Below are 15,411 nucleotides of genomic sequence, written 5' to 3' on the forward strand. Positions count from 1 at the left end.
TTACAGTACCTGAAAGTTTAATTCAATCACGGTTATAGGTTATTATAGTAATCAATAAAATAACAGAAGCATCTTATTCGTTTTCCAAAGAAATTGTAGTTTATGTTGAACCATATGTATTCCAAATAATTGGATTCCTTCCTGTTTTAGCACGATTTAAATAAAGTTATGCATCTTTAGTTGTGAGATGTATTATGATTTCAACACATAAATCATATATTGAGAATGCAGCCAGTAAATGTTGAACAGTTTGACATGTCTGATCTAAAACATACAGAAAATAAAATAAACAGATACATACATGCCAAGTATAATCTTCCACTGACAAACAGAAAGTTGAGGTACATTACATTACAATTCTCTGTTACATCATTCTGGGTAAAAGTACACAGATAAGAACGATGCAAAACACAAACAACAATTGCACTTTCAATGCCGGACTCGACTAAGTTCTTTTGGTGTGAGGGGATTGAGATCAAAACTACTGAGATCTTTCTGCCCTTGAGCATCACGTAGCTTGTTTACTTTTTCATGCAAACCCCTTTGTACTGTTTTAATTTCCTTGTCAAGTTCTTCTTGATCTTTTGTGAGCATCGTGATGGCATCATCCTTGAATATATGGTTAATGTGACTAGTTAAAAATTGTGTATGCAGTACACAACGGATGTAGAAAATTTATATATCCATGTTTGCAAGTGAGTGTAAGCACATGAAATAACAGATTTGAAAAAAGCAAAATAAATATATCTTTAACATCATAGCTATATGGCACATGCTGAAACACCTTTTTCACTTTAATAAACATCCCACCAAAGTTCAGCCAAGCTTTGTCCATACAATAAGGAGGGGCCACTTGCTTCTTACGAAGAGCTGTCAACGCTTCACGATTAGAATTTCGCTTTTTATCAAGATCAACAACCTGCTGTTTGTCGGCAAGAACATCTTCAGCCAGCATCTCTAGGTCAACCATGTAATTCATGACAAATAGTGGATCACGTGCCATTTCTTCTTTTAAGTGTGTAGATTGTGTAAAACTGAGGTATAAAAAAACAGTTTTACTTGTTCTTTACAGACTTGCTTGCTATCACTTGTTTTTCATTAGTTACATAATGTATATTTATACATACCAAAAATTTCCTTGAAGCACTAATCGTTGTAATCAGGAATATCTTCAAATGAGTACCCTACGTAGCCTCTCCAAGCATAATACGCAATTCGCAAGTGATAGAAGCCAGGAAGGAAAGTAATTATACCCAGAATCAAAACAGGCCAAGTCCGATCACTATAACATAAACCAAAATTTATTACAATCAGTTAACTTTGAAAAATGTCTATTAGTACCAACTTATACAAAAGATATTATTAATTCAGAAACTTCAGCAAAAATGTACGACATATATTCAAGTTTAACTTTTCAAGAAAAGTTGCACGTGCAGAAGTTTTAACCTCATGTGTAAAGACACTTTCTCCAAAGTTCTTTATTTGTTTACTTCAAATATAATTATGTGCATTTGTATACTTTTGATTGCTAATGAACTGTGCAACATGAAAAAACAACCAAAATTTGGGCATCCGATACTGTAATAGCATTTTACATGTTCGCAAATACAGGCCAATATTATTTTGCTGTATGGCTTGCATTTGATTTTTACTCATTCACAAGCAATGACAAAAAAATTGATGTTATGGGAATTTCGGGTAAGCTAATTAATCATCCTTATAGTTTAAACCAACCTGTATTTTGCGTCAATATGACCTGATAACAACAATGCACCAATTACAATCAGCACAGTACCAACAAGAAACAGAACAAATGCAATTCCTATTGCTTTTATAGGAACTTTTGGCTCAGGTTTTTCAAACTGTAATGAAGAGTATACTTCTCCGTCAGTATCACCACCGTATACTCGTGTAAGCTTCTTGTATCGAACTGCGGAATTTGACATGCCCTAATACTTAACTTCTGACAAAAAATCTATACTTTAGCTTCTTTGCATTGTATCTGAAATAGATCAAATAATTTAACGTAAATGTTAATAAAGACGCAAATAAGAGTTAGCCTTGGCTAACTAGTGGTACAAGCATTCAAGAGGTTCAGCTTTTGTTTGAACATCAAGCTGAACTACGATGAGCAACTGCCCTCTTTGAACACGTCTAGGATTCTTCCATTAACATTGTACCGGACAAAGTAGTATAGGCTAGTATAATATACATTCTACATACATAGGCCTATAGCACAGTAGTACTAGATTTTATCTATTTATTTTATTTTTATCGTAGAATAGTACTAGCCTAGTATACTTATAGCAGTCTATGATTCCTCTAATCAAGAGTTATTCTTCGAAATTCTTTGGAGCTGGGGTTACTGATTGTGCCAAATGATGTGGCACAAGGCACGGCGCAAGAGTACACTTACGCCTTTCGAACGCGGCGAAGTGATCCATTTATGACCTGTAAACCTGGCTTCAAATTCAGAAGCCTGGGTCGAGATTACGGAGATCATGGGTTCTGCAGAATGAAGCCTGGGTCGAGATTAGAAAGGCCAAGGATCGTATAAAATGAAACCTGGTTCGAGATTACAGAGGTCATGGGTTCTGGTAGATTGAAGCCTGGGTCGAAATTAGAAAGGTCACGGCTCGTATAAAATGAAACCTGGTTCAAGATTACAGAAGTCATGGGTTCTGTAGATTGAAGCCTGGGTAGAGATTGGGTAAGTTGTGGGTCGTGTAGGAAGTGGGTTGGCTCCTATGAAACGTGACCTTAGAAAAGTGGCGTCTTTTCAAATTTTCATTACCTGGGTCCAAAGTCATTAAATAATCACTTCCCCGAGGTGGCCGGCGCAATACGTCAAGCCAGATTAGAAAGTTTGCTGTTTTGAGGTGATAGATCTCCCACGCAGTCAAGGTAAAACAATAGTAATTATACGTGCAATAAATTTCTATCCCCGCACACTTAGCAAACTTTGCTATCTGGGAGTCAAGCACGTTGCGAGCAAATGTGGTCAGGCGCTGCATAATTGCATGTTTATTTCTTCAAATGAACCATGGTTATTGGTGTTTATTGGTATTCGTGGAAGATTCAATAATTGTTTTACAATATTTTCTAATTTTGGATCCTTTGTTTCTTGTTTTTTGTGTTTTCTTTTTGGTTTTTTCGGTTTATTAGAAAAAAATTTCCTTCATTTAAAATTTTTTTTATTCGCCAGCTTTTGTTCGCCCACTTTATTTTTTTATAGCTAGCGAACAGTGTTTGCTAGACAACGTTCGTTAGCTTGACTCAGGTTCTCGGGTCTAGTATACAAGTATATAACCAGATGACGTCACAATTTGAGTAGCTCAGTAGCTGGGAACTAATATAGCAGTATACAAAGGCATCCTGTGGTTGTGCACTTGTATACTAGAACCGTTGGCTCTAGCCTAGTCTGGTACCGGTAACTCTGGTAAAAACAAGAACGTTTTACCAGTCCATGTACTGTCATCTGTTACATTTCTATGCTGAAAAGACACATTACCTACTACTAATCACTAGGGCAACCAGTTTTTTGACCTAAAAAGTTTAAATTTTGACCTTAAAATTTGCAAATTTTGACCTCATTTTGACCTAAAAAGTTTAAGTTTTGACCTAAAACGTTTAAATTTTGACCTCATTTTGAAAAACGCTATACTGATAGTCTCTACACTGTCTACAGCAACTTTCTAATCTAAAGCTGCATTTAAAAATGACAAAATGCTTTTCTAGTGTTGACTTTTTTTCGTTTCTGCGTATTAAGATTGACAACTTGCACTTTCAAATGCAATGCCGTCACATCGTGACGTCACCAAACGCGCTGAAAAGCCTTCCCTCTCTTTGTGGCTTTGGTTCTAAGTAAAATTTGCGGCACTGGAATTGTTTGCGGTACAAGAAAAGAGAAAAATGGAAGAATAATATTACAAAATGGTTACAAAATTACAAGTTTAATAGATTTTGACCTAAAAAAAAGACCTAAAGAAACAATTTGACCGTATTTTGACCTAACGTAACATTTTGACTTTATTTGACCTAATAACTTCTATACCACACGTCGTACAAAGCTGAAATTTGTTTTGTGCTTGTTTGATAACATTCTGGGCAGGTTAAAAAAAATTGACCATATTGACTTTTGGTTGCCCTACTAATCACCAACCTATGGAAACCAGAGACGTATTCCAACCAAAAGTAGTTTGCTGGTCTACCATACCTAATAAACACCCCAGTCATCATGCATATTGTTTTTACATCGTGACCTCATCATGACCAGGCTCAATTTACGATACAATTTTGCTAACTGCTTAACCACTACATATTATTAAAAATTCTTTCACCAGTATGTTTACTGACAACTACTCTGAATTAAGGCCGACCTGTTTTTGGATTTGTCCCTCACTTTAACTTTGCTAGTTTGCTCGCTCGGCTAAGGGTTAGAATGTTAGGTTATATAGATAGCAGAATAAACGTAAAATCTCGCGTGAAACGTGAATATTGCGCGTATCTTGTCACGGACAGCACAAAGTCCGCATCGCTATACAAAGCAAAGCTGCTCTACTAGTCTAGCAATCTGTGGTTCGTATGACATATTTCCACGCGGACACTTAAATCTCGTCACTTGGCCGAATTTCTATGTGGATCTAGCCCAGAGCAGTACCTTATGTGCCGTCAGCAAACTTCATGAATTAAATCGGCCTTGATTTTAGTCATGATTGACTCCACTTGATTGGAGTTAGAACTGGATAAAGACTTCGCTTCTGCTATTAGAAATTTGATTTCGTCTACGCTAACAGATCTTTTCGTGCTAATTGTTTGCCACATACAATAGATGTTTTATTTTATGCAACACTTGACTCCTACAAATGGTATCGGAATAATATGGAACAAAGTACATACAACCAAGTGCACAGCTTAAAACGTAATATAGTAATATACTGTAAATCCTTTACATAATCTTTCCCAAAGTTTCATTTAAGTTACCTCTATATGTCTGCACAATGGTCGTTCGATGGGCCACTGACAAGTCTTGTAGAAAACGCCTAAAAAGGGCTAAAACGAGAAAAAGACGAAAACTGACCTCAAACGCTTAAGATTCGCGAAGCTGGACACATACGTGATGGGCGCGTGCAAACCTCAGCATACGAACACCGAAAGTGCGTTACGAAAAGCTTCAGCCTACACTTGAAGAAAATAAAATACAAAAAACACAGCGGGGAAACCATACAGTAACAAGAAGTTGTTATATTATTCATCGGAGGCAGATCGATATAAAAGCATCCTTTGAGCACAGGTTTTTCCAACAAATGAAGAATATTCTAGAACTTTTTCATCCTCCTCCGTAGTTGTGCGGGCAAGAAAACGGGAGTTTTGCGATATCATGTACTTGTGTAACTTATAGGCAACGTAATCAGTGATACCCCGTCGATAAAGGCACCGCACAGCGTTTAAGTTGCTTATTTGGCCTTCCTTATCCACCGCATCAGGAGAACCACCTAAACAGTAACTATTTTAAATGCAAGTAGCCTTTTTAACTCGCATACTATTTGACAAATTCTATTCACTGTATATAAAACAATCACCGTTTAAAACGTTAAGTCTTGCATAGGACGTCTGTGACAGTGTAGATGCGCAAACAGGAAGTGGTACCCAAGTATACGTTTCAGGACACAAAAGATCGGAAGGATCATAGGCGCCCTTATATCGCATTTTGGGACATGAATGAACATAAAAGCCCATGTAATAATGCAGTAATCCAGAAAAACGTTTATGATACTTTCGAGTAAGTGCAATTTCACTAGAAAAAATGAAAGATGACGTTATTTTCCTATGACATTTGGAAAAACACTATAGTAATTCCGATAAGTGTAAGTGCATAAAAAAAAGGGTAATTGTACAAATTTTAACACAGTAGTTGTAAAACACAAGGTTATGCCCATTACTTACAGAGTTTTCGGTCTAAAATAAGCATGATGAATGCCTCCAAAAAGAACATTCAGTCTGTTCTATTTTCATACCTAAGAGCTGTGTAGACACCAAGTGACAGGAAAGCATAGTCAGGATCATAGTAGACATACACTGACGAAACACAACTGGGCAACACATCAACAACACCAACTGCAAGAAGATTATCATCAAGCCAATATTGGTTATGAAAGGAACCATAACCTTGTCCTGGGCCCTTTGGATCTCTCTGAAATACAAGGACCCTTAAGGTTACTCTACGCTAAGTTCAGCATGAATCCTGTAATACTGCAATATTAGTAAATATCCTGTCTTTAATGTTGCTAACAATGAAGGAGCTTGTGAACATTCATGAAGCATTAAAAACCATCTTTAAGCTTACATTTAGTGGAGTATCAACGAGGAACCGTGTCCACTGAAAAAACAATGTTGAAAGAAATTTGTTAAGCATGTAGAATAAATGGCTTCACATAATGTTAAAGATAATACCCAGACAACAACAACAAAGTTAAATTTTAATAGGCATAGTTTACAATCAAACTTTAAAATTTTCTGCCTGATATTTCTGCAAATTAAATGAATTAATACGAATGACAGCATTTTCTTAACAATTTAATGTACCAAGTATAGCCTACATATTTCTGTTATTTCAAATTTTGAACAGACCTGCTGGTCTGAGCAGTCATTTAGCGTATCACCATGCACAGCCATCTGATACTTTTGGTAAAGTTTCAGTGATTCTTGCCTTGTTTGATGAAACTCTTCGTTATCCTTGGCAGTGCTCACTAAGCGAATCTGAACAATGTACAGAAAAAGGATTCATGTTCAAGTTATATAGTACAACTGTATGACAATATCCTTGCATAGGGTGACGATGTATACAATTATACATCTTGATTCATAAAACAAACATATAACATCATAGTGTACATACAATACATATGCATCAACATTTTTCCATCATTATCACATTACAGATTAAAGGTACTTAACGTATCTAAGGATAGATATAACTTGACCACCTCAAGCTTGTGCTTGGCGTTGGGGATACTGTGTAAATGTGGCAAGAAATCATCTAATGACTTGGCTTCTTGTGTTTTTTGTACCAACAGTTCTGGATTTTCACCTGAATCGTTTCACAAAATTTGTAACACAGAAAAATTACACATTTGTGTTTATTTTTTCCACAAATTCACCTCTGTCTTGAAGTTTTGCCATTTTCCTTTCCAGTCTAAGAAGCTTTGCTTTTTTACACTTAGGTTTGCTTGGGTCAGCCCCTGCACCTATGTTTAAAATGTTTGCAAAGTATTATTCACTGTACACTTACTGTGCAAGTGTACATGTTTGATGTAGTCTTAGTTTCAAATTTTGTTAGATTTAAATGCTGCACTTGTTGCAATTAGCTTAACAGGTAAGATGCAGCTTATGAGTTGTTTCAAGAATGTCCTGTGCTTACCTTTTTCTGGTTCTTTTGTAGATTTTGTTTTCAGTTTTTTTCCAGAAGTATCTAAAAAACATACACACACTTTAAACCCTTATTCCATGCTAGATACAATTTATTATTCACACTATTGCTACAAAGTCAAAGTACTGCTTGTTATTGCTTATTGTCAAAGTATATTTATTAAAATTCAAATGTAAGAGACAGATATTTAGTAAACAATTTTCACTGTGTTTATTATTTCATGATTTTTGTTCCTAAACAGTAAGAAAAAAGATGGTGACAAGGACAAATAATTTTATGCTAAGCACTTTATTCATTATCTAAAATATATATTATACTTCAGAAAAATTAATGCAGCAGAACTGTACGCTATGCCACTGGTTTTTATATAGTACCATGGTCCATGAACTAAAATAGACCCTATCTTACATATCATGCTGCAACATTAAAATGAGGACGATTACTTGTATCTGAGGCTTCCTGTTTTTCGCATTTGCTGGTTGTTGGTTCATCTGCTGTACATTCTGCATAAAGCTGGCAATAACCAAACTATCCTTAAAAGGCACCTCTGGCTCTGACTTATATAAATATATATCTAAATAAAAAGTATGTACGATATAACACAGTGGAGCTCATTACCTAACATTCCCAATGTAATAAATCAAAGCAAGTAGAATAATTTCAGCAAACCACCAATTAAATAGAGTGTACAGCACACAATTACCAAATTGAAGCGCATTACTCCAAAACTTGTTTGATTTAAAGTATTTTTGTGGTTTCTATAACTTAAAGAAATGCTCTTTATCTTGAAAATATATATATAATCGAAAAACATATTCATTATAATATAATTACTGCACTGGTTATTTGTTCTGTTAAACTGTTGACATGTTAAATTATTAACCAAGACGAGAAATAATCTTTTAACAGGTTGATTTAATAAACTCAGCTGGTGTTGTGATTAAGTTTTAATGGGATACCTGGTTGGAAACTGGTATCAATCTTGTCAGGAAAGTTATTGAACCTAAATCAGTGCTCTTCAACCTTTTTGTCAACGCGGAACCCCTCATGTACTTTCGCGTTTGTCACGGAACCCCACTAACAAAAGTTTAGAAATTACGAATTGCTTGATCAGAAAATAAAATATTTCGTTATTACACTGTTACACTTCAAAAAATAATTAGACATTACAAAACATAAACAGTTATTACAAAAGTTATAAATTCAGACATTTAATGACTCTGTTGTTGTTGCTTTTCTTTTACAATCTTCTTAAATCAAGGCTCAACGTTGCTTAATGCAATTCTCATACACATATCGACACCCTTCAAGCAACTTCTGTTTTTGTTCTTAATAAATAATAGTTGTTACTACTTGTCTACTCAGTTTGCTTCTACTTCTGTGATCTGTACGTCGGCAACATCCTATGACTGTGATGCAACAAGAACGTTCTTGTTAAACAGCAAGTGACGCAACAATCATATCAATGTTTTATTCGGTTGTTAACTGCACTCAACTTCTTGTTTAACAAACTGGCCTACTTGGAGTATGAATGCGGTGCAGTGACCTAAAAAAATCGGAATGACGCATCAAAATGCTGAAGCAAGAAATCAATTTCCCTAAATAAACGAGGAACCCTCACGGAACCCTTAAAACTCACGGAACCCCACTACATGTTCCGCGGAACCCCTGTTGAAGAGCACTAACCTAAAGTTAGGTTTGCTTTAGCTAGTTAAAAAATTAGATACATCGTATATTTTTATCGCCCAGTCTCATTTTTATAGACATTTGCCACCAACTTCTTAAACTTTAGAAAGTCAACATAATTTATAAAGTCCCTTCGACTTTGAGTTAACGAGCCTCCATGGTGTCATACCGACATCCTATAATACAACTTATCAGGAAAGATGAGTTGTTATATTTACTTATTCAAAAATCAAATGTTTTGTTCCAGGACTGACTATTTTCAAAAATCTGCTTCGTACCTGTATGAGTGACATCTGGAGTTGTGATGATGGTTTCAATATTTGCATTGTTTGAATCCACCTCTTGACACTGTATACATTCTTCTTTGGCTCGACTGAAGTTAACGTCCAAATCATCTTTAGATGTGGTGCTGTTACTGACATCACCCTTCCTTTCACCTATGAAAAAGTTCGCTGTGTAGTGTGTATGTAGAAAAAGTGCATACTATATTTTTTCAGTCCTTAATTATTATCAAACATATTCATTTGTACCGTTGAGAAGGAATCTTTGCATTCGTTTGGCAACTTTCTTTTTAGATTTTGATAATCTGAATTTTTGTACATTACACCGTATCGCATATTGAGGACAGCAAGTTTTGTGCATCGTTGGTTTGTAGCAATACTTTCCTAAAGAAAAACTCACAATATGAAATCGTTGAAAATCAAAACATATTCACCAAAAGTATCTTCAAATTTAAAAGATAAAAACGAAATGATATGATCCATACCACTTCTTCTCCATCCACGGTCAATTAATGCTTGATAATCTTCAACATTTAAGCTATGAGCCCACATTCCTGTTTTAAAAACATAATTATTATCACCAAATAAGTCACGAAAAATGGAAATTTTCATGTAATTGATATAGTGCACAAGTTTGAAGCTGTAAGTGATTTACTAAGTCAGTGAGTCAGTCACAAACTGAAAAGACTTCTGACTGAAAAGTCCAGATCTAAAGCTGTCAGATTTTCACTAATTACATTACTGGACTGAATATAAAGCCTTTTAATATTGGTTTAACCATGGGGGATTGCGCTACAGGAAAAAACTGCATGACTGCAGGACAAAATGTATGTTAAAAGCTATAATAGAATAACTTGACTTGGATTAAACAGGGACAATGTGTCGTGTGAAAGAAATTATTTAGGTTGGAAAATAGTTAGTGATATAATCATTGACCTTTTTCGAATTTAATGTAAATACTAAATTCTATGAAAAAACACCAATTGTTGTTGTTGTCGCAGAAGAATTTTTATAAATCAAGAATTATTATACTTCTTAAATTCTTACTGAAGTGTCAGGTGGCAAACTGTATCATTTGCTGAAATGATGGGGTTGCATTAAAAGATAACTGAGGTACGAGTGTCTGGTTTGAGCTCTATTTATATGACAACTCCAAAGTCTGCTGACATGTAACAAAACAGGTTTGGTTACACAATACATTGTCATCACATGACAATGTAAAATTTATAACAGTATCAAATTATAGGACGATATATGATGATTAGTTTGATGTCAGGCTTATTTACGTCGCATAGTTTTTGGTGCTCTACTGACTGGGAATAAATGACTGTTTTAATAAAATTATGCTATTAATTATGCTATTATTAAATAATTAATTGAACATAAAATGGGTTAACGGATACCATGAAATGTTATCCAGAGGATGGGATAACGAGTGCTTTAGTATACATAACATACGGTATGAATACATCTAGCATGGTGAATACATTTAGCATAACATGTGCCCTTATACTACAGCAAAAGCTCATTAACTCAAAGTGAAACAACTCACAAGTAACTTGAATGGTCCATGTAAATTCACATGAGGCCCACTAACCAGACCCTTTGGGTGGCAAGTCGATTTCATTATGGTCCTATTGCTATCATCACCCAAACTGCGTTGTTAGCTTGGTTAAAGTACTGAAGTATTCAACTTGCGATTAAGCATCTGTATTAGTCAGTGTTTCATAGCTATGAACCCAGATATTATTTGACCTAGGCTATACTTTTGTTTCGACACGTTACAAAATGCTCGTAAATATTAAACAAAGTAGTATAAAAATATAGGTGACAATAAAGCGGTCATTCTATCATGGCATTGAAAAGGATTATAATTATTCTTTTCTCTGTTCTGACGCTTATGTGGTCAAAATGCGACCAACGCCTTCAAAGCTACAAAACTTCTGGTAAACTAGTTCAATTTACAAACTGCAAAACTATGGTGTTAAAAAGATAAAGAATTGATTACAATCCAGTGCATTAAATTCACCAATTAAGTAAAGTGTGGAAGTTGTTCAAGCAAAAAAACAGCTTGCTATGTCAATTAAAGTAATGCTTGTAAAATCAAAAACATATTAAAGATCATTTACATTCATTTGCTGTTATTTTGTTGGATTTCTACTTTCTAGTAAACCGCTATAAGTTGCTCGCGTATCAAACTTTAGGAGCCACTGCTCTAGTTTCACCCCACTTTTCCAAAGCTTTTCCAGTTTGTGACTAAGGAGCTGAGTTAATTGCACATATGTTTCGTATTTCTTTGAATAGATACCGTGGCTACTATTTTTTATTTTGGATAATTTTTTATGTCTTCCAGTTTTGATTGGCTTCTATTTTTTTAATCAGATCAATTACAGTACCATGTAGAGAATATTTATCGCAGAAGCTCATGTGTATGTGCAACTTTCAATAGAGTAATACTGTAGTGTCGTTCATTGCGTCTTCTATTTAAGGGTACCTTTTAATCAAGGAAATACAGCATATACAGTACATAAACTATCTATTTAAAAAACGATATAATAAATTGGTACCAATATGGAAGATATATGGATAACTCTGGATAATTTAATTTATATAATTGTAATAATGATCTTTTCAGTTTTGAGTTAAAAAGCTAATACTGTACAGTCGAAATCGGTTAATCGCATAGTCAATTTGCCAAGCTTTTTTATGCGATTAATCGATGTATGCGACTAACCAATGTATGCGTTTCCTACATTTTCTCCGCTATTCTCTTTGCATTCTTGCTCCTTCGCCGATTTTTGGAATGACACAATGCATTATGACGTATGGATTATGCATTGCAACCTAACAATCCTTAAATAAAAATTAGTCTTGTTCTATTGTGATGTAACGATCCGTAACAATCCTTAAATGAAACGTAGTTTTGTGGTTCATAATCATTGTAGAGAAGGCCTTTTTTCATGAAGTTTTACTTTATTGTTCAAATCATTTACGTGCTACTGTCTCTATAGCCTTCAGCCTTGCGGTGAATTTAATCACAGCTGTCTTTAATTCACAACTGCTGTCTTCAGTGTCTTGTCGTGTATTTAATCGCTGCGGGTTATGGGAGATCTTGCGATGATTTTTGTTTATTGGTGAGGATAATCTTCAGCAACTTAACACTTCATCAAAGGAAATATGCGGTTAAGTGATACAAGTCTACAAATCAATCAAGATTTCCTATTCGATTAACAGATTTATACGATTAACTGTTGAATTTTCTTCACAAGTGAATGGGAATGGTTTGGGATTATGCAATGCTATGCTATAAAGCGATTTATGCCTTTAACCGATATGCGATTAACCGATTTCGACTGTACTGTATATTTAATTACCCCATTAAGTCACATTCTATTTTTATAAAAAAGTACATAATAACCATGTAGCCAATCTACTTATCATGTTTACTCACTTTTTTAGAGCTTATTCATGCACTATATAATTTACATATAAGTTTTAAATTTACTTAATGCAGCCTAATTTTTCAAATAATTCATACTTGAGTTTATGATAGCCTATTATACACTGTAATATGTTACACACTGCTATGCTATGTTCCTTCAAACCTTGTGAAAATGCAGAATTTTCACCTTTGCAATATCCACATTTGTATCCATCATGATCATCAAAATACTCAACTATGCTATAAGTTGCCATAGCTATCGTTTAATAACAAAAACTAACCATGGGTAAATTTACAGGAAGTTTTTTTGCAGTAGCCACATCTCCGATTCGTCCTTGCGCCCCTGTATTCAACAATTGAGTACAGCATTTTGACTTATTGCATTTAATGTTAATATCAAGTAGTCATTGCATGTATATTGTTAGGGAGTTGAATGTTGACAATGCAATTTAAATAAAATTTTCGTTTCAAAAATTTCTGAAATTCAATTCTTCTCACAGCGCTTTTTGAACAAGAGTAACAATATAGCTGATCAAAGAAACGATATACTTATAAATAGGACATGGATAAATAAACAGTTTATGAATATTATCATACTTAATTACAGCCTACAAGAATAAGGCAATATAAATCACAGAAACTAACAAGCAGATATATCATACTGTAAAGATATACCAAAATGCAGATTTATGGAATAAAATCCATTTAAAAAAGCAGAAATTTAAAGTCTAGATGGTAAAGTCTGCAATTAAAGTTGGTTGAATTACCAGCCACTTGTTTTTATACATCTGCTATCTATACTGACCATTTGATAAACTATGACTCATCATCATCCACATATATAGTATGTACAACATAAAATGGTATCTGGTAATCAGGCTTTGAAAATTTAAGTTTTTTTCCCTATGGTTATGGTTTTCCCTATGGATGGTTAGGTAATGATGATTATGAAATGTTCATATAGCACTATAGCAGTCCACTATCTAATGTAAATACCTAATATAGATAGGAGGAACACTCTTGTCAGACTTTTATAAAAAATTGATATACATATTTTTTTAATTTAAACTTTATTAATGTGAAAAATTGTACTTTAATTAAGCAGCAAGTTTTACAAAATATGTGTAAAAAATATTGTAGAATTCTCGGGTTTAGTGCAGAAGTGCACACCCATATAGGATGCATTTGTATACTAGACTCCAGCTACTCAAAATGTACCTAGATCTGTGTGCACTTCTGCTCTAGACCCGAATTATCTAACTAAATGCACAGTTTTAACCTATCTACCAGCACTAATCATATTAAGTTTATATCGTTGGTTCAAACCAGGTTATCTAAATTTGGAAGAGATGACAATATATAGGCATACCATGTTTTTGTGATTGAAAACCGGGACGCTTCAGAACAATTAACCTTATCTGTTAATGGTTTTTGCAGAAGGAAGTGCAAACAAGTACCGGTTACAAATAAGTTCTTTCAATAACCTAACTGCATACTGAACACCTCCTCCTACTAGCCTACTATTACTGAACTAGCGAATGCGCTAACAATCAACCCACTACTGGACCAATTACCAGCTACAATGACGTAACTATTACTTTTACATTTAATACAAGAAAACGCATCAGGCATCATGCACTCTTCAGCAAGTGGGCTAAACAAACTGTGATGTATGTGACGTTGAACTTGACACGTCGACCCACTTCACTACAATGTTTGCTAGTTGAACTGTTTATTGCGGATGATGATATATGAGTCCCATAAGGTCGTTGTCTGTTTCTTCAACCTCGGATTTAATTATTCACCTTAACGGCTTATTGTCTTATGAAGCTGACAACAAAGTTGTCTAACTTAATTGATATTGAACTTCTTCAAATCGAATTTAATAGTAGTTTCACAGGTATGACAACTGCATAAACTGATTATATTGTAACTTCTTTGAACGATAACGTTCTCACAAATCATTTGCACAACAACGACATAAAAAACTCCATGTTGCAATTCTCTCAGTTAGCGAATGAATGAAGAACGAATAAGTCAGGCAATATATAAGCAGGAAGTAATGGATTACGTCACGCAGTGTTATGCTTCGCTGATTCAATATTTAAAGACGAGAATCCCACATCTTATTCAATCTGTACACCACATTAATTACAATATCATCACAAGACCAATCACAGCATGCTAATATTCGTGTAGTGTAGGGCAAATGGGCAATACTGGCTGACTAAATGACAAAGCGGGACTTTTTTGGTTGACTGACCGGGATGTCGGGACAAAGCCTTAAAAACCGGAACTTGTCCTGGCTAAAGCGGGAAGTATGCTAAGCCTAACAATAAAGGCGACCTGAAGACCAATTTCTGTTCTGGTACATTCCGACCATTTCTAGGCTATTGGCTACTGTTAAAAATTATCTCGCATGAATTAACGTCGCTGTAGTGCCAAAACCAAAATCTATGCAGATCTGATGATATTATGATGTCATTAGTGTTCTATTTTGTGTGTTTAACAATAAGCGCTTTACTATATTTTGGTCGTGTTTAATACACGTGAGCCAGTTTTGATTACTTCGG

General features: G+C 34.6%; 2 protein-coding genes across 10 annotated transcripts; both read right to left on the reverse strand.

The window, feature by feature from the left end:
* LOC143465180 (transmembrane protein 230-like) lies at positions 1-2,529 on the reverse strand. Of its 2 annotated transcripts, none has more exons than XM_076963366.1 (3): positions 1,128-1,269; positions 785-1,034; positions 1-609 (listed from the first exon to the last, which is right to left on the reverse strand). In XM_076963366.1, exons 2-3 carry the CDS (start codon positions 1,001-1,003, stop codon positions 430-432), a joined length of 399 nt encoding a protein of 132 aa, XP_076819481.1. In that variant the 5' UTR covers positions 1,004-1,034; positions 1,128-1,269; the 3' UTR covers positions 1-429. The 2 variants fall into 2 exon arrangements, with proteins under 2 accessions (XP_076819481.1, XP_076819482.1); XM_076963367.1 differs by lacking the exon at positions 1-609 and adding an exon at positions 1,735-2,529 and having other exon boundaries at positions 895-1,034; positions 1,128-1,282.
* Positions 2,530-4,811: 2,282 nt separating this feature from the next.
* On the reverse strand, positions 4,812-15,041 carry LOC143466143 (arginyl-tRNA--protein transferase 1-like). Of its 8 annotated transcripts, none has more exons than XM_076964769.1 (14): positions 14,208-15,041; positions 13,120-13,181; positions 9,882-9,950; positions 9,646-9,780; positions 9,394-9,552; positions 7,873-7,932; positions 7,421-7,471; positions 7,161-7,247; positions 6,987-7,090; positions 6,631-6,759; positions 6,347-6,379; positions 6,018-6,193; positions 5,583-5,797; positions 4,812-5,495 (listed from the first exon to the last, which is right to left on the reverse strand). In XM_076964769.1, exons 3-14 carry the CDS (start codon positions 9,946-9,948, stop codon positions 5,248-5,250), a joined length of 1,464 nt encoding a protein of 487 aa, XP_076820884.1. In that variant the 5' UTR covers positions 9,949-9,950; positions 13,120-13,181; positions 14,208-15,041; the 3' UTR covers positions 4,812-5,247. The 8 variants fall into 8 exon arrangements, with proteins under 8 accessions (XP_076820884.1, XP_076820886.1, XP_076820879.1 ...); XM_076964771.1 differs by having other exon boundaries at positions 7,873-7,942; XM_076964764.1 differs by having other exon boundaries at positions 13,002-13,181.
* Positions 15,042-15,411: the final 370 nt, after the last annotated feature.

The sequence above is a fragment of the Clavelina lepadiformis genome, chromosome 7 (genome assembly GCF_947623445.1).
Source record: "Clavelina lepadiformis chromosome 7, kaClaLepa1.1, whole genome shotgun sequence".
In the NCBI taxonomy this organism is placed as follows: domain Eukaryota; kingdom Metazoa; phylum Chordata; class Ascidiacea; order Aplousobranchia; family Clavelinidae; genus Clavelina; species Clavelina lepadiformis.